At 36.8% G+C, this 26,827-nt stretch overlaps 1 protein-coding gene across 6 annotated transcripts; it reads left to right on the top strand.

The window, feature by feature from the left end:
* Positions 1 to 1,765: 1,765 nt before the first annotated feature.
* LOC117419957 (GTPase KRas) lies at positions 1,766 to 26,028 on the top strand. Of its 6 annotated transcripts, none has more exons than XM_058986163.1 (7): positions 1,766 to 1,829; positions 2,230 to 2,348; positions 14,229 to 14,345; positions 16,207 to 16,385; positions 19,391 to 19,550; positions 22,248 to 22,371; positions 23,493 to 26,028. In XM_058986163.1, the coding sequence occupies exons 3-6, from the start codon at positions 14,235 to 14,237 to the stop codon at positions 22,365 to 22,367; spliced, it is 570 nt and encodes a 189-aa protein (XP_058842146.1). In that variant the 5' UTR covers positions 1,766 to 1,829; positions 2,230 to 2,348; positions 14,229 to 14,234; the 3' UTR covers positions 22,368 to 22,371; positions 23,493 to 26,028. The 6 variants fall into 6 exon arrangements, with proteins under 6 accessions (XP_058842146.1, XP_058842147.1, XP_058842145.1 ...); XM_058986164.1 differs by lacking the exon at positions 1,766 to 1,829 and adding an exon at positions 2,054 to 2,102; XM_058986166.1 differs by lacking the exons at positions 1,766 to 1,829; positions 2,230 to 2,348 and adding exons at positions 2,421 to 2,654; position 22,580 and having other exon boundaries at positions 22,248 to 22,363.
* The last annotated feature ends 799 nt before the right edge of the window (positions 26,029 to 26,827 follow it).

Here is a 26,827-nt window from a genome sequence, read left to right as displayed (position 1 = left end):
TGAAACTGAATTCTGTGTTCCACAGACATCTTGTTACAAAGCCTTTCTTGCGTAAATTATTTAAATGATACACATCTGTTCCTCTCCTCTCTGATAACAATGCTAATCTATTCTGATAGTGCTAATGTCAAAATCACAGAAGCATCAATTCTTGTTTAATTGAGTTTTGTTCAATTGAGTTCTCAAGCATATGTTAAAATGTACACATTTAAATTTGAGTCTGTGAGATTTTGATTTGAAAAAGCAGCCTGGTGGTGGGGTTGGCATGTGTTTTTGAAAATGTTAAACTTTTAGGAATGCAGAAAAAAATGATTGGCGTAGTGGTGTATTGTTAAGAAAATAAAACATTATGTTAAAAATGTCCTTCAGGAACCACTGATACATACACAATCCTTTCACTGTTGACATCGACTACTTTAAACTCCAAGCACAGCAAAAATAAATGTAAAACTAAATTGCATTTCCCTTCTGCATTCTCTAAAGAATGTTGTCCCTGTGTATACTAGCCAGTTTTAGAACAGATATAGTTTTCACTTTTCTTTTATTCTTTTTTTTGGGCCACTACAGTTTTGAACTATATACTTTATATAGCTTCACTGTTATTTGCTTCCCATATGATTATGCTGCTAACCTTTTCATTTCTATGTTGAGAGAGCACTGGGGGCCTGCAGTAACAGCGGATGAACATTGAAAAGATGCTCCTCTATGATCTTGTACCTTAAGACATATTTCAACAGTTATGCAAATGTGTAAGAAATGATTCGACCTTAAGCTAATTAAGTGTGTTTTAAATAGATTTTATTTTAAATTACTATAAACCAACTCTTTTCTTTCCTTTTGTACAATACCTACAATAGTTTCCTTTTATAACTGAAAGGTGATCTAAAAGGTAATGTATAGCTTGAATGTATTTGAAAATCCTTGCTGTAAATTCCTGCTTTGCAAATTGGGAACTAATGTCAGTCAGTAAGTCAGGGCAAAATATCAACACAACAACCAGTATAAATGATGTTTAAAACTTATGACATCACAGTATAACACAGTGGAAGGTTCTAACACAACCCCAGTATGGAATATACAGTAGATGATTGGAAACGTCACTTGTTCCAGTAAATATACTGCACTGACATAATCTCTCAACCCAGGAAGAACACTACAATAGGAAGGGATGAGTGACAAACTTAACAAAACGTATTTGATGCTGCCTTTGAATGGATATACATTGTAGCACGTATTGTGTTGCATTCACTCAACAGTTTGTCAGTCTTGTTATTAGGTTTATTATAATATTTTATAAATAAAAAAAAATACATTTTCCCAAGTGGGAAATAAAGTGGACTCAAGCTAGTTAAGGCAGATTTCATGCCCGGACAAGTTACATTCCTATTAGTCAATATTATTTATTTAATTTGATTGTTGTATGTGACTGTGACTGTCTAGACAAATGCAATTAAAAACAAAACAAAAAAAAAACCCAAACAAACAGCAGTGCAATAAACACGACGTTCGTGGAGAGACTGCGCTTTGGCAACATTGTTATTATATTGCTACACACTATCACACAGGTTCCAGCAACAAACACGCCACAAGGAGGAATCTTGGGTTACAATCAAGGTGCTCTGTCACGCTGAAACGTCATCATACCTTGAGCAATTTAGCCTAATTGACAGGGAAGCGCCAATCAGGCACTTGCTCGTCAGTGACGTCGGGTTAAACATATTCCGAGTATTTATAGAGCCTATTTAAGGCCGTGTGTTGCTCCTGAGCTGTTTAGATAGATTGAAGTCTTGTAAAGGTCGTGGTGTTGTGTTATACGTGAATTAAGCATTGTATGGTTTTAATGAATTCTTAATAATCTTGGTACCACAGGTAGACACATAACTAGTTTGAAACACCATATTATGTGTATTAATTTACATGGTAATCTTACTAAGGAGTTAACTCAAGCAGTGACGAGGGCAGGGTATATATATAGAGGTTTAGACCCCAGTATTAATTATTCGTTTTTTATTTCTTACTGCCACAGACATGTCGTTTGAATAGTTCAACAACCAAATACATGTAATTTGATGGCCTATTTTTAGTTTGCATTCCTCAATTAGGTAGGTAGTCGCTAGTGACGCCCACTACTCCTTTGTGCTACAGCAAAGCATCGCAGTGCTCGTTCTCTCTGAGGCTTAAGTTATAAGCATAGCCTCATTTGTTTATTTATCTTTTAAACACTTCCAGGTCCTAAATCACGCTAGGGCTTTCTGAGGCACATTTTCGAAAATACACTGACGAGGAGGAAGCAGGGGGAAATCAAACAAAACTGGGTTTCCCCAGATTTGTACTACTTTGCTTTCTGGGTAAGTGTTTCAAGTTAGCTTTCCGATATGCAGTATCCGCCCAGTTTTTTTTTTTTTTTTTTTTTTTTTTTTTTGAGGGCCGTACATCAGCCTTGCAGTAATCCGGCCGAGCAAGGATCAAAAAAGTTTCATTGATAACAGAACCTGCAAATTACTGCATTGTAATATACAACAAACCCGGACTATAATGCGCTTTAGAAGGGCAGCTGTATTCTAAGGATGTGGATGTATTTACGGAAAGAATTGCTGTAGCAACTTAAACGGGCTTGTTTTTGACAGTTTGGACGTGGAATCCCTAAGCAAAAGGTAAAACAAAATAAAATCAAAAAAAGAGGTAGCACTTGTTATTTTATTGATTTAATTTGAATGCGCACACACTGTGACTGCAAGAACTGTGCTTACTTTACTAGCCTGTTTATATTGCAATTGAAATATGTTTAATAATATGTATCGCGTGTATGTACTACGATCGAGTTAAAAAAAAAAAAAAATACACAACGCCCATGGAGTTTGTTTCTCGGTAGCTCCGCAATGCAGATCTATGCGGTGTGTATGTGAGATTGTGCTACTAGATATTTAAAACAATGCAGCTGGTATTTAAAACGCTGGGCGCTTTGAATGAAGTGGCTGGTTTTCCAATCAAAATGTATTTTCTTATTGTCATTTTACTGTGAACCCCTAATGGGATATTAGTAGAAGGATCCTAAATTGGCCTACTATCTATGTGGACCTTTTACTTTACTAGTATATTTGACACTCAAATGCCATTATTTTGCAAAGCAGGTAGTAGTATTTTTTACAAGTCATTAAACTTGTTGGGGCGAATGCATTTATATAAACTAAGAGCATTAAAACTTGCCTTGTTTAATTTCCTGAGACCAATGCATTACAGGCTACCATTCTGAAAATAGGAGAGGATACTGCTTGAAATGCCCCAGACAAAACAAAAAAAAACTGGTTGGAGGAATCGGTGATTTATCGAAGGTTAGTTACAGCCACTTGCCACGCTTTCCATTTTGTGACTTTTTTGTCATGTTTATGATACATTGTACACACTAGATGACGTTATGTTAAATGTCCTCGATACTATAGGAGGAACATATCGGTATATGTAGCGAAATTGAGGTTAATAGTCTTCAGCTATGGTCAAACCAGTATAGAATTAGCGAATTTTGCTTAAAGTCCAGTGAAACCGGCTGAAAAATGTTACTTTAAGATAATTACATACTGCTTTGTAGTTTTCCATATATAGTACTTAACGAAAAACTGACACATGTGACGTTTCGAAATCTAACATGAAATATTGTACTTTTATTGCTTCCGGTACACTTTTGCGATATAATTTTGTAGTTTATTTGATTACGTGACGATTTATAAAATATCAATTATGTCTATATAGTGTTGCGTATTTCGTTTTTCTTTTTTTATTATTCGTCTCAATCGTAAAATTCTAGGTGATGCAAAACGTTTGGCCATAACTGTAGATTTGCTAGTATTTTGTTTGTGTCCAACTATATATATATATATATATATATATATATATATATATATATATATATAATATTATTTATTGTTATTGTTGTTATTATTATTATTATTTAGGAGAAGTTGGTTCTATAAAACAGAACACTTCCACAATGCTAATCGGGTGTAGGGCCGGGAGCATTTGCTGATAGGACACAGATTGAAAGTCTTTTCTAGAATGATAGTAATGTAGGTATGCAACTTTTATATATTGCAGGTTTATGTCAGGGACCAGATCCTTACTTTTTTGTTTTTCTCCAACCCCTGTATACACAAACATGATTTTAAAACCTTGATTGCACAAGGCTATTTTTCATATAAATCAGAGGCAGATTTCAATCTACAGGTTTTTTTCTTTTTCCTTAATTGTTAAGAATGCTTTGGCTTTTATAGTTGAATTGTTAGTCATGGTCTTTCAGGTATGTGGAGCAAGCAGCTGTATTTTAGTAGTTGGGTGCTAAGGTTCTCTAGACTTCATTCAAACAGTGAGGCACAGTCTACTGATTTTACAGTATTGCGTTGATAGTACTTAACGAGTTACAGCCACTTGCCACGCTTTCGAGTGAAGGGAATGAAGCCCCAGTGGGGAGAATGAAATGAATATGTGGAATGCAAAACAAAAAGGTAATTTTTTAAAAAAGTCTGTCCCATTCAAACACCACAGTATTAAATTGATTAAAACTTTACATGCTTTTTTTTATTACATATGTATCTAAATACATTAACCCATTGTATAGCTCTGTAATCAGGGAAATATATTTTTATATTATGCCTTATAACCAGTTCTACAGTATAAAGGGACAACTTATAACCAATTGGCATTGTATTTACTATCCTAATTTATACTGTATGTTAATTGTTACTGTGGCATTATTTTGTAGTTCCAAAATAGATGAACTAGTGTTTATACCATTTTATTTTTGTGTTATAATATGCTAATGAAATTAGGTTACACATTATTTAAACACTATAGTGTAACCTAATAACTCCCCACTAGGGATGCATATCCCATACATGTATGTTGCACAGTTCTTCTACTGTGTTTAGAAAGTATCTGATGTGACATGGTTGACCTTCTGTACACATTTCTGACACATTACTGAATGTGTCAGAATCCGAGGATATGAGGAGGTGTCTGTCTATGTAGCTACATATGTCACTGTTTCATTTTGGTTAAGCTAGTTTTGATTTCCTGTTGTGCCTTTTTCATATTTTATCCTTTAAGCTGCCAGCTTCTTTCTAGCTGTATTTAATTTTTAGGACAAACTGTTTGTTTTTTCGAATGATGTACATCTAGTCTGTGCTATATTATATTCTCTTGTGCTTGTAAATTCCTAGAATGTCACTGATGATTAAATGAAAAAGTAAAATGTTCATGTCCTGTGTAGCCGAGCTATCTTGGTTTCGATACTGTACTGTACACAACCACCTACAAAGACACATTTATTTGTGTACTATGTGTATAGAACTGTTAAAAAAATAAAAATAAAGAAAGAAATGAAAAAATACTGGTTCCAGAGGTGTACTAGCTATGTACGAATAGGTATTGGGGGATTGCATCTATTAAATGCAAGAAAATGTAAGAGTAAGCTTTGGTAAGCATGTTGTAATAATATTGCTTCTTACCTCGTATGATGAACTCCACACACAGAGTGAATTCCCAGTCTCCATGTCGCTTGGGTCAGGAGAAAAGCCAATCTCTTTCCCAGAGATCCTTTTCTCTTTATAGGGCACACATAAAATCTGACTTGCTAGAATTTTTCTTTGCTCATATTTTGAAAGACTGATGAAAATAAGGTAGATTACATGTCTCATTTTTACATTTTGCAAAAAAATGAAGAAAAACAAAGTAGTTGCCAAATGTGTCCCCTAGCTCAAAAAGGGTTCTGTACCTCAGGTTGGAGGTATAGTTGTATATGTATGTAAACTAGCAATAAAACAGAACACAACACTTTCAGTGCATATCCTCCTAACAGGCTCAAACACTGGGAAATGTTCAAAGCCATCACACCTCATCTCAGTGGTAGGTCTAGCACACCCAGGGGCTTGCTGGCTCCCTGCATTCACAGGGGCACATAAGAGCGACTGACACCCAGGTTTCTTTACTGAAATAGCACCATAGCAAATCAAGTTTATTCATAGAACTGCAATATATATATATATATATAAAATCATAAAATGTCTAATTTTTTTCCCTTTCCTCTTCTCTCTAGCACTGCTAGTTATTCCTGGTGGCTATCGGTCTTTTCATACACATTCCTTCTGTGTGTTCACTGTGTGGTTCTCCTCTTTCACCATCTTGTGGTAGAAAGGTCTGTCTTATGAGTGTTGACATGTCAGACACACCGATTCAAAGGGCAAAGGCTCCTTCTCCCCCAGTTCTGTGTTTTGAAAAATCACGCACTTCATCAGCTAAACTGTCAACTAAAAGACAAATGTAGCTCCACCCGGTCTCCCCCAAGGAAGAGAACGAATAAATCCATTCATTCCCACGGCAGCAGAGAGAGATACAGCAGCCATTACCGAGACCCCTACCTGTACCTCTACAAGAGGTAACACCGGTGGCTGACACAGATGCAGCAGCTTGGAGTGCGCAAGACCAATACTACTGTGCTGACACACGCAGTATGGGAGAGGATGATGACGGGTCAGTAACTGGAGGTGGTGTTTCAATGGTATACACTAATGCAGAGGCGGTTTTGAGAATGATATGCTTCTCTCTCAACGCCAATACCCAGACTTCAGTTAAGATGATTTCCTGAGCATCTTAGATGCAAAGGATAAACAAGCGTTCAAGGTTTTCCCTTCCATGAGGCAGTCTGGAGGCCCGTTGAGGCTTTATGGAAAAAAACCTGCATGTGCTGCATCATATCTACACAGAGTAGATATATTCTATAGAATACCTACTGGACACAAAGAACATCTTTTTAAGCAGCCCAAAATAGATACCATAATGTCTACACCAACCACCAGTGCATCTTCCAAATTCTCTACACCAGTGGGTGCAAACAGGAAAATTGATACCTTCTTGAAGAAGGACTACGCTGCCTCCACTTGCAATATGCGCATCAACAGTTATTAAATCCGCGCAGCCAAATATCAACACAAATTATGGAGCAAGGTGTCTGATGCCTTACAGACTCCTCCTCCAGAGAACATCAAACTCGCCATGCAACTTGCAGAAGAGGGAAACAATACTGCAAAAATTCTGCTGCAGGCAGTATGCTAGGGCTGTAGCAAGTGTTCTCTGCAAGATGAGTTCTTCACATGAAGACGTCCTCCTTAACTCTTGACACACAATCCAAGATCATGGAGTTACCATTTCAAGGAGACTTACTATTTGGCACTGACCTCAAGGATTACCTAACAGAGATGAAGGAGGCAAGGCAAGCCATTAGATCCTGCTCAACAACAGGCGGAGACATACCCCCTAATAGGTAAAGGTTTTTCAGGCATCAGCCAACACAATCAACCCTTGGAGGACAGAGCAGGTTCCAAAGGGGACAAGGCTCCACGCCATACGGATCCTTCCGTGGCTTTGCCAGAGGTAGAGGCAGACCCTCTGCATTCTCCTGACATTTTCCTGGTCAGCAACCGGTGTCGGTCCACCCCTCACTTCTGCCAGTAGGGGCAAGAGTTTCATATTTCCTCATCTTCGCAGAGGCAGGGTCACTACTCCAGGTATTTCTTAATACTCAAAAAGAACGGGAAGTTAAGACTCATTTTAGACCTCGGAGGCCTGAACAAATACGTCTTAATAGAAAAGTTAAAAATTGTATTTTTGGACACTGTCATAAAAGCAGTTCAACCCGGAGACTGGATGGTCTCTATAGACCTCAAGGATGCCTATTTTCATCCTCCCATACACAACAATTTCAGGAAATACCTTTGGTTTGCCATCAAGTATGGTGTGTACCAATTCAAGGTGCTTCCCTTTGGGATCTCCACAGCCCCCAGAGTGTTCACCAAGGTGATGGTAGAAGTCACTTCACATCTACGAAACAAGGGCATCCACGTTTACCCCTACATTGACGACTGGTTGATAAGAGCCCTATCCAGGGAAAGGGCATTATAACACAGAGACACAGATCTTCAGCTGTTTCAGGACCTGGGCTTGTTAGTAACCAGGGAAAAATCCTCGCTCTCCCCAGCACAGTCTTTTGTGTTTTAGGGCCTATTTCAACACAATATAAGGGAAGGTGTATCTCACAGAGGAGAGAGTGACCACCATTCGACAGTTGGCAGGTCATTTCAACATGGGAGCCAGGCTAACGGCACATTTTTTTCAACATTTTCTGGGGCACATGGCAGCAGCAGTTTCCCTGGTAAGAGACGCAAAATTACACGTGAGACACATCATTGTCTCCTTCATGGAACCCAACTCTTCCAACCTCTCGTCGCATCAAGGTGTTTCTGGAAGCGGCAACAGAAGCAAGATCCTCACCTCGAGTAACAGGCAGGCTACAGCTGTCTCAACAACATCCGACACTCCGCCTGTATACAGACGCCTCCCTACTAGGGTGGGGAGCACACCTAAAGGAAGCACAAGTACAGGGAACCTGGTCACCAAGATAAAGAAATCTCCACATAAACCATCTGGAGCTTTTAGCTATCTTCCTGGCACTGAAACACTTTGCACCAGTTTTAAGACAGGAACACGTGCTAGTTCTTACCAACAACACCACGTCAGTAAAATACATAAATCACCAGGGAGGCACAAAGTCGTGGGAACTGTGCCTCCTGGCCTTAAAGATCTGGAATTGGTGCAGGACACAGGACATCCACATACAGATGGCTTACATACCCGGACATTTCAAGACATTTGCAATGCAGCCACGTGGGCCTCCTCCGAGACTTTTACAAAACACTACAACTTAAATGTCTCTTCTTCTCAGCCAATTTTTGCTCACTCCATGTTATCTGTGGCTTCGGGCACTACTATCTAACCTACCACCCCTTTCCTATTTCCTATGGTAGGGTTCACTATGTGTGTGGAGTTCATCATACGAGGTAAGAAGACGAAGATTACCTGTAATATGGTTTCTTTGTAGAATGATGAACTCCACACACCTATATCCCACCCTCCTGCCCCCTTTTCTTTGTTTCACTTTGGGTAGTTGGTTTGGAAATTTGGATATAGATACTCCAGGAAGGGGAGACTTTATAGAGGAGGGACATTACTTGGTGCCAAGAAAGGATTATATAAAGGATCTCTGGGAAAGAGATCAGATTTTCTCCTGACCCAAGCAACATGGAGACTGGGAGTTCACTCTGTGTGTGGAGTTCATCATTCTACAAAGAAACCATATTACAGGTAATTTTTGTCTTCATAATACCTGTGAGTGAGGTATTGTACTGTACAATGAAGAAATCATCTTCAGGGGTTTACTGAAATGTTCTCTCTATTTTTTTTTTTTTTCATCTGAGCCAAGTGAACAAATTATTTCCTGGTGTGGCGCAGTGGGATATGCATTGTTTACTGTAATACAGTATGTACTATCAGGTTACTCATACACTTCATCTGTGGTATCGTCACTTACCATATGTCATCAAGGTAGTTAAAGGTGATTGATTTCGGCAGCTCACATGATCGACTGTATTTTACTGATGCAATAAAACCAACAACAAAAGGCTCATTTTACTAAAACAGTGTAAAGCAACGTTTGATTTACATGGAGGAGCTGTAATAACAGAATCCTCCTATTGATATGCAGTCCGTTTGAGAGCAGCGCACACAGGAACTCTGGAATTTAGATGTTCCTGTGTTTTTACAAGTTTATTGATGTCTGTGCAAAAGTGAATAAGATACCAGCTGTACTGCCTTTTTTTACCCTGTGCTCTGGAATCTGTCTTCACAACATTTCACAGGTAAAAATTAGAAACTGGAAAAAGAGTAAACATTCAAACACTCTGAGTAACCCTTTACTGTATACCTTTTATTTACCCTGTTTTTATATGTTCATGGCCTGAAAATATTAAATCACATGGCAAGCGCTTACGGGTGGTATTGTTTAATATACTACCTCATTCACTTTATCAATTTAGTAAATATAAAGTAATGCTGCTGTACAGCATTGATTTTTTTTTTTCTTTCTAGTTTTAAAGGAGTTAAATGGATGTTTCTTTTGTGTGGTTTCAAATGAAATCCGTTTTGCTTAAGGCAATCTTTAAGGCTAAATTAATGTAGAGTCCTATTTCGAGTAAGTAGTCTGTGCAAGATGGGGTTGGGCAAGATGGGTATTGCTGGACAGTAAAACTGCTCAGTCTGGCTTGTGAAGGGAAAGTTTGTTGTTGGGTATATATATATATATATAATATAATATATATATATATATATATATATATATATATATATATATATATATATATACACACATTTCTGTACTACACAAGTACTTATTTTAAACCCTGCTTGCATGATCTGTTAATTTAATGAACATTTTGTTTATACCTGTATATCCTATATATACATATACACATAAAGCAGCATTCTTTTTCCACAGTGATTTACAATAATCAAAAGATTTAAGATCATGTTTTTACACTATAGGAATTGGCTTGTTTCAGGCTTCACTTGGTATTGGAGCTTTCTGTATGTATCATGTAATTGTTGGTTTAAAACAGAAAGCAAATCCTTAACCTTACAGTTGGCCTATTTTTGATGTGCTGTTTAGAAATACAATTTTAGGGACTTTTCTGGAGGTACTGTATTGGGTTTTCTATATTCAAAATCACGCTCCCAGACTTAGGCAGTATAGAGGACATAGAGGTAAATATTTTGAGAAAGGAGCACCATTCATATTGTATGCTGTTTCAATTTGGAAATCACATAGGGAAGCTCTTTGGTAAACATAACCTTGTTTTTGTAATTCAGAGGTAAAATTAAAGCACGTTTCCCACGTTAACACAGAAATGTCGAACTGAACTGGGATTCACAACCAGGGTTGTCTTGATTTGTCAAGAGCTCTTATAGACCACTGGAACAAGGTCAGTTTTACACAAAATTCACTGTTACTTTTAATGAAGTGCCTTCTAAAAGTCAATTAAACCTGAGATATTAGGCCCCCATTATTTTCTATTAAAAGCATAGGCGATCGTTCTGCTGGAAGTATGCCAACAATATGAAGGATTTGTGTGAACTAGGGTTGGAATGCGAAAACCCCTTTGTAATGATTACTGTACATTGTTTATCCTGCATGATGAAAATTAGTGTTAGCAGACTTAACTGGGATCAACGAAATGTACCCCCCACCATTGTGGATGAGTGTTTTATCCCTTAGTGGAGGACTGGCTCATTCCAGATAGTAGACAGATGAATAATTGGGTAGGCCTCCCACTTGTCAAGGGTGGAGGATAAAAACAGTGTGGTGAAAGAGCCACTTCTATGTTCCTGTACATAAAGGTAGTACTGTGAGGCAGATGTGGTCTTTTGAAAGTTAGCAAGCCGCTTTTCTTTATACAAGTGATTGATAATAACCAGGAAAGACTTTTTTTATATTTCAACTGTCGATTTCATGGAATTAATTAGTCATTTGTTGTGTAAAAGAACAATCTAAAACTTTGTTTAACCAAGGGACTTGGAGCCATTGTGAATGAGTTGCCTTTTGTATAAAAGGGTGCAATATATAGTAGCCTACAATACTGAATTGTTAGTGAACTGGGTTCAGGCTACTTTCTGAACAAACTAGTTTAGAAGATATTTCTAAATATATTTGAAGATATTTTACAGTAAGTAATCCACACTAGAAATTGTGTTGGTCAACTTGCAGTTATTTTGGGTTCTGAGGCTTTTGGAGTATGTTTTCGTAATCCAATATCTAAACATTCAAATAACACATTTACACTTTACAAGCTTCCAAACTACTTTCAGAAGAAATTAGCCAATTACACATGTTAAATGCAGAATAAAAATGGCAGAAAATACATAAAAATAAAGAAATAACAAAGTTGTTCAGTATTTAATACTTTGCTGCTATATTATGCAACGTTAATTGTTTGTGGTTAATTGGGGAGGGGTGGCTGCTTCTCTGTTCCAGGTTATTGTAAAGGGACAGGGTAAAAACAGACTCAAAGTTGTTGTTTCTAGTGCCTGTTCAAGTAGAAACTCGCACTAAACTAATCTTAATCATGTGATGTGATCATTGCTGTACTATTCCACTACTTTAGGGGCATTCCAGAATTGTGTTCATTGCAATTACATGCCTGTCATATAAACTTTAATGAGCTCATGCTGCCAAACCCATGCTTTGTATTATTGGCCTTCTTCCTTCTCCTTTTTATTAAATGTCTTGCTGAAAAGCAGAGCCTGACCAAAGCGCTTTGTGCACACAGATGGAACCTGACCAGCATCAGATTGAGTCAGACTGATTTGCTTATTGACAGCCCGACAGCCTTATTGATGTCCCTGAATCAGACACGGAGCAGTGGGTGTTGACACGCCGCACAGGCGCACAGATTTATTAACAACACAGGCCCGACTCTAGGGTACCAACAATGGTAATCCTAGCGCTGGATTTAATAAATAAAACAAAACAAAGCTAAAAATAAGCTTGCCACACAAATGGTGAACTCTAGTCCCACTAAAAGGAACTTCCAGCTCTAGGAGCCTACTACGTTTTGAAACCTCTCTATATACTTTTTGGGATCAATGAAACATTAACCTATTTCTAGCTACACAAAATATAAATCAAGAATTCTTGCGTTTTACATCATGAATATCTTGCTGCCTGTAAAAATGGGTATTTGAACCGCAGCTGTAAAAACTTGCCGCTAGTTCTCTGATGGCAAACCACAGGATGTTTGTTGTATGGCAGAGAATTGAAGCATGGTATAACCATAAAATAAAAAAAATAGGTTGGTTGGTGGTGGTCAAAAGCAGAGGACATCTGTTAACTTCCCAGATGTGGATTAGTAGTCGGTAAATTCAAAATGAAATGCGATGTTGTGCATGATTCGTTAACCATGAACCGGGTATAAATAACTCATTTTGTTGTACTATTTTTTCCAAAGGCTAGAATAACCATTTTGTCCATTTTGAGTATTTGCATAAATATCTTCAAATGCACTGTTCAAAGCATCCGATTAAGATTCGCCAATTATGTTTTGTATTTTAGCCCGTCCCCAATTTGGCTATGCCCAATCGTTACGTTTTACTGAACTGTAAAGTCTCAGGACAGATCATGCCAACTTTTAATATTATATTATGGTTTATTCTAAAGGCTGGTATTGCTGGTATTGTGAATACCCTGGAATGCTGTCCATTCTAACACAACACTGGCATGGTGTATTCTTACGGGAGTAATAAGACACAGCATGCCTGAGTTTATAATTTTACAGAAGGTCCTGATGTACTGTAACAAAATCAGAGGACCTCCTGAGAATTATCTGGGCTAAAAATAAATGGACGGTTCGCACGGGACAAAATTTCACTGATTTGTCAGTAAACATTCTGTGGTGATTTTTAGTTCTGTGCAAATCATGCTTCTGTTTCTTTTGTACATGGATATTTTGTAGCTTGAGTTGAACCCCCACCATATCCTGATGCTTCTTTATGTGTAATCATATTAAACCAGTAAACTTACAGTGAAACCTGGTATAAATATGATCAAACTGCTATAAAATGGGAGTCCTTATTTCCCATGCCTGAATCTGTGTGAACATACTATATAAATGTATAGGGTTTCTATGAAGTCAGTTGGTACAATGCGGTCTCTGTGGAAGAATCGTTCATAGCCAAGTTGAAACACCGACTGCCACTGTAAATAATGCATTCTGCTACATTTTTTGTTGCCCAATGTCTGGTACACCCACCAGTCATATTTGATTGTGTTCTTCCATAGCAGTAAAGTGACTTCATTATAAACACCCTGTCTTTTGTATGTCAAAAAAAGCAAACCTTTTACTGTCGTGATAGAAGTGTGTCATTCACATGTAGCTTTTAAAATGCTGCACGCACAGACCCTGAGCCGTAGTAAATGAGACGCAGTACATGTTTTTATGTTTTTAAGGTAGTTTAATCGGACTTCAAAATGCTGTACTTTTGAAATCCATTGACCTTAAACAGTGTACAGTAAAAGTTTGAAGTACAAGTCAAGCACTGACTTGTGCCCCATTTACTGTTTTGTAAGGACATCCATTTTGATCCTTTGTCACAAAAAAAAGTGAAATTATGCATGATCATGTCGCCTTTGCGTTCTCTGATGTGGAAAACATTAAAGACATGTAATAATTACCTATGTTTATTGCTTCTCAGTGTGTGAAACTGTGGAGTCCAGAGAAGCTGATTGGATTGAAGTTGCTGTTCCCTGTCCTGCATTTTTCTTTTTTTAAAGTCGTCTTGTTTTCTGTGTCTTGCAGTTGAAAATGACAGAATATAAGCTTGTGGTGGTTGGAGCTGGAGGCGTTGGGAAGAGTGCCCTGACAATACAACTTATTCAGAACCATTTTGTGGATGAATATGACCCTACAATAGAGGTACATGTTTTCATCGTATCAGAACTGTATTGGCAGGAGAAATGACCACTAAACCCTTTGTCTTTTAAACATGAATGGCTTACTGAAACATGTGTTGACCAAAGACTGATTAAAACAATGTTCATAATATGACAGATCAATTTACACACTCTGTATTGTACTGCCATGTTTACATGTTACAATATATATACAATATATTTGTGTGTGTGTGTGTATGTATGTATGTATGTATAAATATATATATGTGTGTGTGTATGTATGTATGTGTGTGTATATATATATATATATATATATATATATATATATATATATATATATATATATATAATATATTACACACAGTGCCGTGAAAAAGTATTTGCCCCCTGTTTGATTTTCTGCATTTTTGCACATTTTTCACATTGTATTTGGTCAGATTTTTGGTGGGTTGTAGTAGTATAGAGTCTGAGAGAAAAAATGACACCAAAGTTTGGTGCTTCTTTCATTTGTTTGGTGTGCAAGGTAATCAAACATGCAATCTTCAGGTGTGAAAAAGTTATTGTCCCCCCTAGTTAACCCAATTAAAGAAATAATTAGGGTCAGCTGTTTGAGTACTTTGGTTAACAACCAGGCCTGTTTTTGGGCCAGCCCTGCCCAATATAAATCTGACTAACTTTGGCCCTTACCATCAGAGTGAAGTTGTCAGCACACAGGTTCTAGAGGCACATCATGCCACGAACAAAAGAAATTTTGGGCCCCGTTATGTCTGGTGAAAACCAAACACTGCATTCCACAGTAAGAACCTCATACCAACGGTCAAGCATGGTGGTGGTAGTGTCATGGTTTGGGGATGCTTTGTTGCATCAGGACCTGGACGCCTTGCCATCATTGAAGGAACCATGAATTCTGCTCTGTATCAAATAATTCTAGAGGAGAATGTCAGGCCATCCGTCCGTGAGCTGAAGCTGAAGTGCAGCTGGGTCATGCAGCAAGACAATGATCCGAAACAATGTTCTACATCAGAATGGTTGAAGAAATTTAAAGTTTTGGAATGGCCTTGTCAAAGTCCAGACCTAAACCCCATTGAGATGTTGTGGCAGGACCTGAAACGAGCAGTTCATGCTCGAAAACCCACAAATGTCACAGAGCTGAAGCAGTTCTGCATGGAGGAGTGGGACAAAATTCCTCCACGCGCTGTGAGAGACTAATCAATAACTACAGGAAGCGTTTGCTTGCAGTTATTCCTGCTAAAGGTGGCGTAACCAGTTATTGAGTCTAAGGGGGCGATTTACTTTTTCACACGGGGGCATTGGGTGTTGCATAACTTTCTTTAATAAATAAATGAGATATGTATCAAATTTTTGTGTTTTGTTCACTCAGGGTCCCTTTTATCTAATATTAGGTTTTGGTTGAAGATCTGATAACATTCAGTGTCAAAAATATGCAGAAATCAGACAGGGGGCAAATACTTTTTCACAGCACTGTATATATTACTTTAATGTTCTGGCCTTTTTACTGTGCTTTTTTTTTTTTTTTTTTTAGTGACAAGGTCCCTGCAACCACTGTAAGGTTTTCCCAATAATACAAAGTAACATGGTTGAAATATTCAGCTTTAAATCTCTCAATTAAGCCACCGCTTCTTTGTTTTTGGGCAAAGCTGAGCAACGCGGTCAAAATAAAACAGTTTGTTTTTATTCAATTAAGTCCCTTTGAATAATAACAATGGTGTGAATGACCATTTATATGGGTACTAATTATATAAAATTAATAAGTGCTAACTGGCGCACTTTTTTTCCTTTTTGTTTTATATATTGACTGAAACACGGCTTTGTTTAGCTAAAGCCTGCGCTGGATCATTGCAATGCTTTCATCTCCCTCGTAGGACTCGTACAGAAAACAAGTAGTAATCGATGGGGAGACGTGTCTGTTGGACATTCTCGACACCGCAGGTCAAGAGGAGTACAGTGCAATGAGAGACCAGTATATGAGAACAGGGGAGGGCTTTCTCTGTGTCTTTGCCATTAATAATACTAAGTCATTTGAAGATATACACCACTATAGGTAAGTATAAAGAAAGAGAATTTTGGATATACAGCATGGCAAATATATGAACATTACTGCCACTGGGTTAATGATGCCATGCGGTGACAAAACCTGAAATCTTCAGCTGTCAGAAGTCATGGTATTGACTTGAAAGCTGCAGTGTCACACTTCCATGTTCAATTTTACACTAAGCACTGTTCATTATATTTTTATTACAGCGGTTCAGAAAACAAATGTCCAGCATTGTTGTGAGAGAATCATATTTACAGTCTTCCACTAACACTGTAGTTCAGTCTTTTTATCTTATTGATGGCATTACAATAACAATTTAAAAGTAAACAGTTTAGTAATAGTCCAGCAATGTCATGGGAGAGTAAGCCTATTTACAGTACACCACAAATTAAGTTTATTGTTTTACTGGCATTAACCAGGATAAAATATGAAACACTTTGAGAGAAAAAAGGCGTGTTGACTGACTTGTTGCTCTACACAGGTTCAGTGCTGTGTATCACCTGATTGTAATTTAAATATGTAAATGCATAATTAATCCTCCCAATTGTTTCTTTGCTGATTCTGCCTTCATGTTGTTTGCTAAGTTTAATACTATGATTTCATTAAACGGTCATGGTTTAACATTGCTAATTATAGCTTCATTAAAACAATAATGAAATACGCAATGAATTTAGCTTCCTTCGGGAAAGCTCTGCCTTGAGCGCAGTACCTTAGATCTGAGTTTTTCAGCATGGAAGAATGCAGGGCTTTGCCAATAGGTTTTCAGCATGGAAGAATGCAGGGCTTTGCCAATAGGTTGTCATCTTTTTTTGCTTTCTTCTCTACGTGTTTATGACTGACAATGTGATCTTTAATGGTATTGACTCGTGCATAACCAATCAAATGACACAAAACTTGCAGAATAGGATCCCACCATCCTGATATAGACAGTCAGAAAATGTTTTAGCTGTCTTTTACTAAAACATTGCATTTTTTTTCTTTGTTGGTGCAGCCACCATGTTGAATTTCAGCAGAGAAGCGTGAGAAGTCACATTATGAATTAACAACTTGGCTGGGAGTAGTGCAAAAAAAATACAATAAAAACAGAAATAAAACCTAGAAAACTGGAGTTGCCAGGAGAAAAAGGCAACAATGCAAAATTCCATTCCCAAAATGCCTAATTTAGTTTACAGTGCCTAATTCTACAATCGCAGAAAATCAGTAGCCCTAAAAGAGATCTTTGTTTTCATTCCACATAGAACATCTATAGTGCTGATATTTTAAACAGTCTACATATGGTTTACAGCAGTGAGGAATCTCCCTGTATTTCATCAGCTGCCCAATTATTTTTCTTTATACATAATCCCAAGAAAACGTTGATCAATGCAGACCTTGCGCTGTACAATGCTCCAATAAAATCCATCTGTGGCTTATTCTGATGGGGTAGAGATTGATCAAATTGTCCCAGCGACGGTCACATGTTGTTGTTGTTATTATTAGTTTAATTTTAGACATGTATAAAAGCTTGCACTGCATACCAGTGCCTGTGTGTTTAAAAGCTGTAACTGCTACTTATTTTGAGCAACTGTAGGCTGAAAGTTCCAGAAAGGAAGGCCTTTTTGTTTTGATGGCAATTGTAAGAGCGAGAAAGGAAGCAATATTTGAATATCATCCAGCATGCACACAAATGGTTGTGTATACCCAATGCAAGCCAATAGAGCTGAACTTGATGGCTAACTTTGGTTTGTTGTGTCATTTGTATCATAATGGCATTTAAGGAAAGTATTCAAATCCTTAACCAGTGCAGGCCTGAAACTTGCCACACTCATCAACAATGAAATTACAGGGCCTTTGGTCTGAGGAACAAAAGGGGTTCGTCTTTTTTTTTTTTTTTTTTAAACTAAATGATTTAAAAATGTCATGGCCTGAATAGCAGACCGATTTGAAATCTGTTTAATTCCTGTAAGGTACTGTGCATTTTCTGTTTAGCCATTTATAGGGTTACCATATGGCTCCAGATTAACCGGACGCTTTGAGACAGACCGGGATTTCAAAATTTCCCCTAAATTGAAAGTAATTCACATATAAATGAGCTCCAGCTTTGCTGAGATTAATCCTGCTGTGGTGGAATTGCTTGGGCACGGCAAACAATTCACACTGATCAGCTGCTTCTGATCAGATCTTAATGAACGAATAGCTAATCTATCGATAGAGCATCGAGATGATGATGCGATTGTATTTGCAGAATAATATGGGCGATTGAATTTTAACAAACAGAAAAAAATAGCGACTGGCTGCAATTCATTCTTGGTATAATACAATTATTTGAAGCGCATGCGGGTATTTAAGCACCATTATTAATTGTAGCTAAGGATGGTTCATTTACACCTTCATTTATTTCAATTTAGAGGCAAGTTTGAAATCCTGTTCTGTCTCGCAGCGTCCGGTTAATCTGGAGCCACATGGTAACCCTATATATCCCCTTTAAGTGAGCCATTTTCTTATACTGTCAGTGACTAATAGTCACAATCCATTCTAATAATAAGCTCAAAAGGCAAATACTGTCTTGTCTGTACACACAGGTACAAATTTGAGTGTGTGTATATATATATATATATATATACACACACACACATACATATAAATACTAATAATCTGTATAGAAAGTTATGTATTTCACACTTATTTTGGTCAAATACTGTATTGTAGTTTGGTGCGTCTTTAGAACTGTTCATGCAGTTTGTTTCAGGTCATTACAGGACCTTGACTCAATTATTAGTATGGAATTTAACAGCATACCAGCTGAGGATGTTGTAACAGCTCAAAATGTGCACATGTAGGCATACACTACAATGACCAAATACACAGAAAAGGCAGATAATGAAAGACACAGATATGGAATAAGTGCATTACTTTTTTGACTTTTTACTTTTTCAGGATACCCTATAATGATGTAACAATAATCGGAGCATCCCGGTGTCAGCTCTAGAATTGATTAGAGCTTCATACTTCATCCAATGTTTTCTCCACAGGGAGCAGATAAAACGAGTGAAAGACTCTGAAGATGTCCCTATGGTCTTGGTAGGCAACAAATGTGATCTTCCATCCCGAACGGTGGATACGAAGCAAGCTCAGGACTTAGCTAGAAGTTATGGAATTCCTTTCATAGAGACATCAGCAAAGACAAGACAGGTAGGGGAAAGCACAATTCACTGTCCTCGGAATGGTCATAAATGTTACTCAGCGTCTGTTTGAGTAAATATGTGTTATAACCTAAAGTAATGCTGTGATTTGAATGATTTATAACCTGGAATTTATCTCATCATATGTTTGGCAGTGAACAGGCTGTTTACTGTTGACGTCGGGCTGCAATGACATTCATTTCATCTGAAAAAATGAAATTATCAGTGTTACACTCTTAAGGTTATGTTCTTTTATATTCAGTTTTTTAAATAACATACAAGCAGTCTTATAATACAAATATATAACTTTTAGCATACATTTATACATCTAAACCCATAACTTTAGTGATAATTATTATATAATAGGAATAGTATGATAACAAATGCTACAACATGTTTTAAAAGCCACTGTAGTAAGCTGACAGTAATGTATAGCATGTATTTCTTTTTGTAATGCATTTATTAATGGGCCCCACATTAAGGAAGTTATTTAATTATCCTGTATCTGTCTGGTAGAGCCTCTCCAGCTGTAATACAAGTATGGATATTCTGTGATTGAAATGAATGCCTTGGGTTATTTTGTGTGTTTTTAAGTTTGATAATTGAAAATTAATTCATTCATTCATTCTTCCCACTCTGGTTCTGTGCAAAATGATGTCTGTTTTTAATCAAGGGCTGGAAGTAAGAGTGCTGTGCTCCAATTAATTCTATAGCAGGGTAATTTCTTAACTTTTCAAATTAGATATGGTGCAACATATAAGCTAATGGGGAGAGTAATTCTTGATTAGCAGATTTGCATATGAATTTAATTCACTGATCACTTCATTGCAAAATTAATCAGAAAATTACCCTGCTAATTTTTTTCTATGCAGAGCAAAACAATCATGGCTGCTGGTGAAAGACGCTTAAAAGCCAAGCAATCCAAATTAATGAGATGGCAAACAAGAGCCTGTTTCTTCACACAGAGCTATATTTAAATATCCGTAGCTGCCCAATAAATCCTATCGGTGTGCAAAATCATTAATAAGACATTGTCACACACGTATACTGATTGGCAATGATCCATATTAACATTTATATGTAGGCATAGGAAAAAAAAAAATATATATATATATATATATATATATATATATATATATATATATATATATATATATGGGTGCTGTAACTGTCAGTAGCGATATGTATGTATTGCATTTCTCAATCAATATGGCGCAAACAGCATATCAATTCGCTTCTAATTAAGAGAACTGCAATGTTTTTTTAACAGCCTAAAATAACTTAATAGGACATGCCAGGAAACTGCCAGCTATACATTTTAGTCTTAACACTAATGTTTTTTCAGGATACTAATCATACCATTTGCACTAAACTCGAGTTTAGACTGGCATGCCGTGCACAGCACATTACTGCTATTCAAATAGGGAAGCTGAGTAGCCAGATTCATACAGCTCACTTTTCTGCTCTGTGTTGCTAGTTATTTCCAGCCCTGTTTCAGTATTATTGGGCATGAGTTGTGGTGGTGGCAGTTTCTCTCTCTCTCTCTCTGCATTGCTAAAATCACAACTCCTGATTTATGGTGCTTGGGACACTGACACTTGTGATTTATATTGTAGCTGGGTTCAAATTAAAGGCACACCCACAAATCTTTTGAAATTATTTGCAACACTGAAAAATAGTTACAATCCAATGCTTGAAATATCTGGATACTCTACTTTGTTAATCATAATTTGTATTTGTTCTGATGATGAAAGAGTATCCACTGCAGGTTAATATATATATATATATATATATATATATATATATATATATATATATATATATATATATATATATATATATATATATATAAAATAATACACACACACAGTCTAACTTCATTATAACGAACCCCCCTGGGACCTGGAGAAATGTTTGTTATATCAGGTTGTTCACTATAATAGGGTTTGGCAATCTGCTGTATCAGAATAATGAAGAAACACCCAAATTGAATTGAACATCTTTATACAGTATACAGTAGTTCTTTCAAGAACTACATTTAAACTGTATATTTAAGAAATGAAAAAAATAAAAAGTACACTTACATGCTGAATACAGTAATTACGTGAACTTTCTCTTGAAAAACATATCCAGCGTAGATTGCTTTTCTCAATGCACTACAATAGATTATATGAATCAGCCTTATCTTCGAATTAGCCTACCAAGGTCTTTGTTTTCACTGAGAGAATAACACATTCACCCTGGAGAAAGTTCAGTGTCAGTCACTATCAAGATTGTTTTATCCGGGTAGATTTTGTAAAAGTGTTCATTCTAATAGGGCTAATTTCCATTGGAAAAAAATGGTTCTTGCTGCTTGGATCGTTAAAGTGGGTTCATTATTAGAAGGGTTCGTTATAGTAAAGTTAGACTGCATATATGGCTAAAATTGTACTTTTAAATTCAATTAATCATGAATACATTAAACAGCCTCCCCTAATGGATCAAAATACATTGCAAATAGTCTTTCAAATAGTATTTCCATTTTCTGCATTTAAAAAAACAAAACAAAACAAAAAAACCCCTCTTAAACACACATTTATAACATGCATCCAGATTAAGGCTGGGAGACGGCTGTGTTGGTGCTGGGAATGGGGACCTCAATGCACTGTCAGTCTATAGTGCCCCCGTGGTTTGTGGAGTATTCAGGGAGTTGTGTTTTGCACTGCAGAGAGTGGAGGATGCCTTTTATACTCTGGTACGGGAGATCCGACAGTACCGGTTGAAAAAGCTCAGCAAAGAAGAAAAGACCCCTCGCTGTGTGAAGCTTAAAAAATGTGTTGTAATGTAAAGGGGTAAGTTTCTCAAGGTGGGATTTGATGGGGGTTGAGAAGCTAAACCAGAGACACACAGCATGACCATTAAGAAATTAAGATAGTGGTTCAATTGGTTCAATTAAATTGGGGTATGGTAAGAACAAATACCAGGTCTAGAATGGCCTGAGCTAGAGGACTATTCTTGAAGCATAGCTTTCAAGCTATTCCTTGTTTTTATTCACACTAGGGTAGACACACAGTCATTCATGCACAGTCTGGTTAAATAGCTTGTGTGTTTCTTGACATACTAGACTACTTCAGAAGTGACCTGGGTTGGGAATCGCTGTGTGTGTTAGAGATTAGCAGGAACATCCCAACTTGAAACCATGAGATTTCTTTCCTGAAGCAGAATTTTTTATGAAAATGACTGGGCTAAAGTTGTCTTGGCTGCCCTTTGTGACATTTGACATTGTGGGCAAAAGTTTTTCATCACCTAGAATTTTAAGATATTTTAATAAAAAAAAAAACAAAAAAAAAAACCTATGAACATTATTTTGTTTTATTTAACGTCATGTAATCAAAGAAACTACAAAATGATATCGCGAAAGCCGCAATAGAAGTACAGTATTTCATGTTCTATTTTGAAATGTCACATTTTTAAATGTGTCAATTTTTTTGTTAAGTATATGGAAAACTACAAAGCGGTATGTCATTTGATATGTTAACGTAACATTATTCGACAGGTTTCATTCGACTATGAAGCAAAATTAGTTAATTATATAGGGTGATGCAAAACTTTTGGCCATAGCTGTAAAGCTGAGGGTCTCTTGCTAAAGCTGTTCAACAGGACAGTGTGACTATTTGATATTTATTTTTTTACAAATGTTTCAAATGAAATAAATGTCATTGGTAATGTACCTGTCTACATAAACACAGTAACTGCTAAGCCCCATAAATACCAAGTACCTAAAAATGACTTGCAAGCAAAAAAATCTCCACTCTATTTATAATCGCAACATCTGAATAATCGTAAGTGTGGAGATCTAGCAAGGTCTTTATGCCAAAACTGTACTTGCACTTGAAGTAAAAACCTAATTTTGTGTGTGTGTGTAAAAAAAACAAACAAACAAAAAAAACACCTCTTTTCTCATTGTCTCTAGGGTGTGGATGATGCCTTTTACACATTAGTCCGAGAAATTCGAAAGCACAAAGAGAAGATGAGCAAAGATGGCAAAAAGAAGAAAAAGAAGTCGAAGACAAAGTGTATAATCATGTGAATAGATGTTTCCCTTTTAAACAAGAACAATCAGCCTTCTTTAGATGTACTGAACTGAAAGTAATACTTTTGTTTTTGTACATTACACTAAATTATTAGACTTGGTTTTATTAGCACATCTACTTAATCTGGTTTTATGAATCATTAGCTATTGATGGTTTGCTTGTGTTTTCCCTTTTTTTTTTTTTTTTAGAAAACAAAATAAGCTTTACTTTCCACTCTTTCTAAGTGTAAGTATTACTTAAGTCTTGGCCCTTCAGCTAGCTGATCAGTCTCTGTTGGGGCTTTTGATGCATGTACTTTTGCTAAACCTTTTCATTTTCCTTAAATGTATATTTTATTGGTGTGTCAATAGCAGTAATCCCTTTCTATTTTACTTTTTATTTTTAAAAATGAGCTTTCTGTATTTTTGTATATTGTGCTGCTTGTTGAAGTTGCCACAATAAGGGTCTGTTTTGATCAAGTCTTTACAGGACGTACAATTGTTATAGATTTTGGTATACATATAGAAAACTAAAACAGGGTTTTTAAAAAAAAAAAAAGATTTCCTGATGTTTCAACTTTTAAGCTCAAATACTGATAAACTACATTATAGTTCATCAAATGTGCAGTACTATTTGTGGATATTCTAACATGCGTATGGATGGGACTGAAGGTAACGCAAGTAAATTCAGATGTAATTGTAGGCAATTTTAGTGACAAGGTTTAATAAAAGGCTGCACCATACTATACACAGTATACTAAACTGAGGGGGTTCCCCGAGTGGCGCATCCAGTAAAGGCGCTCCACATGGAGTGCAGGATGCGCTCTATAGTCTGGACGTCGCGAATTCGAGTCCAGGCTATTCCACAGCCGACCGTGGACGGGAGCCCCCAGGGGACGGCGCACAATTGGCCAAGCGCCGCCAGGGGGGAGGGAGGGTTAGGTCGGCCAGGATGTCCTCGGCTCATCGCACACCAGCGACCCCCATTGTCTGGCTGGACGCCTGCGGGCTTGCCTGTAAGCTGCCCGAGAGCTGCGTTGTCCTCCGACACTGTAGCTCTTGGGTGGCTGCATGGTGAGTCCGCAGTGTGAAAAAAAGCAGTCGGCACACGCTTTGGAGGACAGTGTGTGTTCGTCTTCGCCCTCCCGAGTCAGTGCAGTGGTGGTAGCGGTGAGCTGAGCTTGAAAAAGAATTGGCCATTCTAAATTGGGAGAAAATAATAAAAATAATTGGCAACGACTAAATTTATATAAAAAAAAGAAAAAGTAGACTGAACTGAATCTGAAATAGATGTGTTGTGTGCAAACACTTTGGATGGCAATAGTTTCAAGATTTTGTTTTGTTTGTTTGTTTTAATCCGGCTACTTGACCTTCATGATATCTTTACTTGGGGTTATAGCATTACAGAATTATCTTCACAAATTTTGTACACTTTAGCACTCTGATAATAACATTTGGGAACATAATTATGTAGTGCTATAGCCCCAAATAAAGATATCATGAAGGTTAAGTAGCCAGCAGATTAAAAAAAAAATAATAATAATCTTGAAACTATTGCCATTATTCATGGCTACACTGATATTGTGGAAAAGACTGCTCCTTACGTCCTTCTGCATGGCATTATCTCCTATAGTTTTCCGGCTTTGGTACTAATAACAGTTTGGGCTTTTCTGTAGGTGGTCCAAACAACACCTTTCATGTTACCTTTTTGTTTGTTTCTTTGGATGAAGGTTGGGTTCCTCAAGTGGGGGAACATTCAGTTTAGTGTATTGCACCATTTGGTGTTTTAAAAAGCACAGGTGAATTTACCACACACAACTCAAAATAGATTGGAATACACAGATTTCAAATGTAGTTACTTTACAATGGGGTGGAAAGACTTTTACCGTAGAAAGCCAAAAAGCCTTGTACACACTCAAATTCACAAACACATTATATGGATATTACATGGATGTAAAACTGTCCAGAAACCATGCTTTTCTAAGGCTAAACCAGACAAAATAAGGGTCTTGAGCTGTAACGGTATAATTAAATACAAACTGCCACAATTCACAATATCTCGTATTTTTTTGTAATGGCTATATGTGAGTGGCAACTTCTGCTTAGATTTATTTCTTAAATGTAACGTGTTTACCTGGAATGTTTTAACAACCTTTGTATAGTTGTAATACTGAAAGGTGCATATTTTGTACATTGTGCTTCTTTTTTGGTTTGTTTATATGAATGATGTTTAATCCGGTTTCAATCATTTTCTTTGTGCTGATCTGGAATGTTGGTCATAACGGATCAAATGAAATGAATGACCACTGTTTAATAAGTACTTTGTAATGTTTTTATAGGAGTATGTGCTGTGTGGTGAGCTCAAATTAGTCACTATATTTTTGTCATGAATTTCACCACTCCTATTAATGTATAATAAAAAATAAAAAAACAGGAATGGAGATTATTGTGCCTTTTTAATTGTGCTCTAGTCATATGAATATGTGACAAAAACATGAGCGATACCTGCCATACCACTGTTAAGAATAGTATTGATTCAGTGTGACAGGTCTGTGATCCAGGAGGTCAATTGCAGCGTACCAGATTTAATCCACTTGAGGAACCCAACGTGGGGATTACATTAGTTTGACCTGTTTGCTTGGACTAATTTCAGTACCACTGCTAATCCTGATTGCATTTTACCAAAAGTGTTTTAGATCATTGGGATCAACAGTTAAACTAGATAGCACTGATTGCAGCGTACTAAACCAGACCCTTGTGGTCACAAAAAATCTACATTGTGATTTAAGGTAGTCCTGTGAAGTGACGATAGTCTGCTTGCTATGATTTGTCCCTTTTTTTTGTTTAATATGAGCTATACACATGGAAACTTTGTTATTTTATGTTTCTCCCGTCTGTGTTGCATCACCCAAGAATAATATATATTTTTAATAAACTGAAGTGTTTTTAACTTCTAATACAACCTTGCAGCCCTTATGAAAATTACCATGGTCATTTTGCATAGTAGCATTACACTTTCAAATGCTTCTCCACTATTAATACTGTATGTTGTGTTTTCTATTAAGATTACTGTTCTACTTCCCATACCTTTTCGTACATTGTGCTTTTCTTTGCTTTCACATATTACACTGCTATGTTATATTGATTTTTTTTTTTTAAATCTGTAACTTATACTTGTGTTTTTAAATCTATAACTTATACTTGTGTTTATCTTGATAGAGTGCAAGGGATGTTTA

The sequence above is a fragment of the Acipenser ruthenus genome, chromosome 14 (assembly GCF_902713425.1).
Source record: "Acipenser ruthenus chromosome 14, fAciRut3.2 maternal haplotype, whole genome shotgun sequence".
Classification (NCBI taxonomy): Eukaryota; Metazoa; Chordata; class Actinopteri; order Acipenseriformes; family Acipenseridae; genus Acipenser; species Acipenser ruthenus.
Note: the sequence above shows the minus strand (reverse complement) of the source record. Positions and strands in the feature narration are given on the sequence as shown.

Excerpts from the sequence above, each read along its gene's own strand:
- LOC117419957 (XM_058986166.1), top strand. The coding sequence starts at position 14,235 with ATGACAGAATATAAGCTTGTGGTGGTTGGAGCTGGAGGCGTTGGGAAG. Across the intron at positions 14,346-16,206 it reads AATATGACCCTACAATAGAG|GACTCGTACAGAAAACAAGT; the intron begins GTACATGTTTTC and ends TCTCCCTCGTAG. Across the intron at positions 16,386-19,390 it reads GAAGATATACACCACTATAG|GGAGCAGATAAAACGAGTGA; the intron begins GTAAGTATAAAG and ends TTTTCTCCACAG.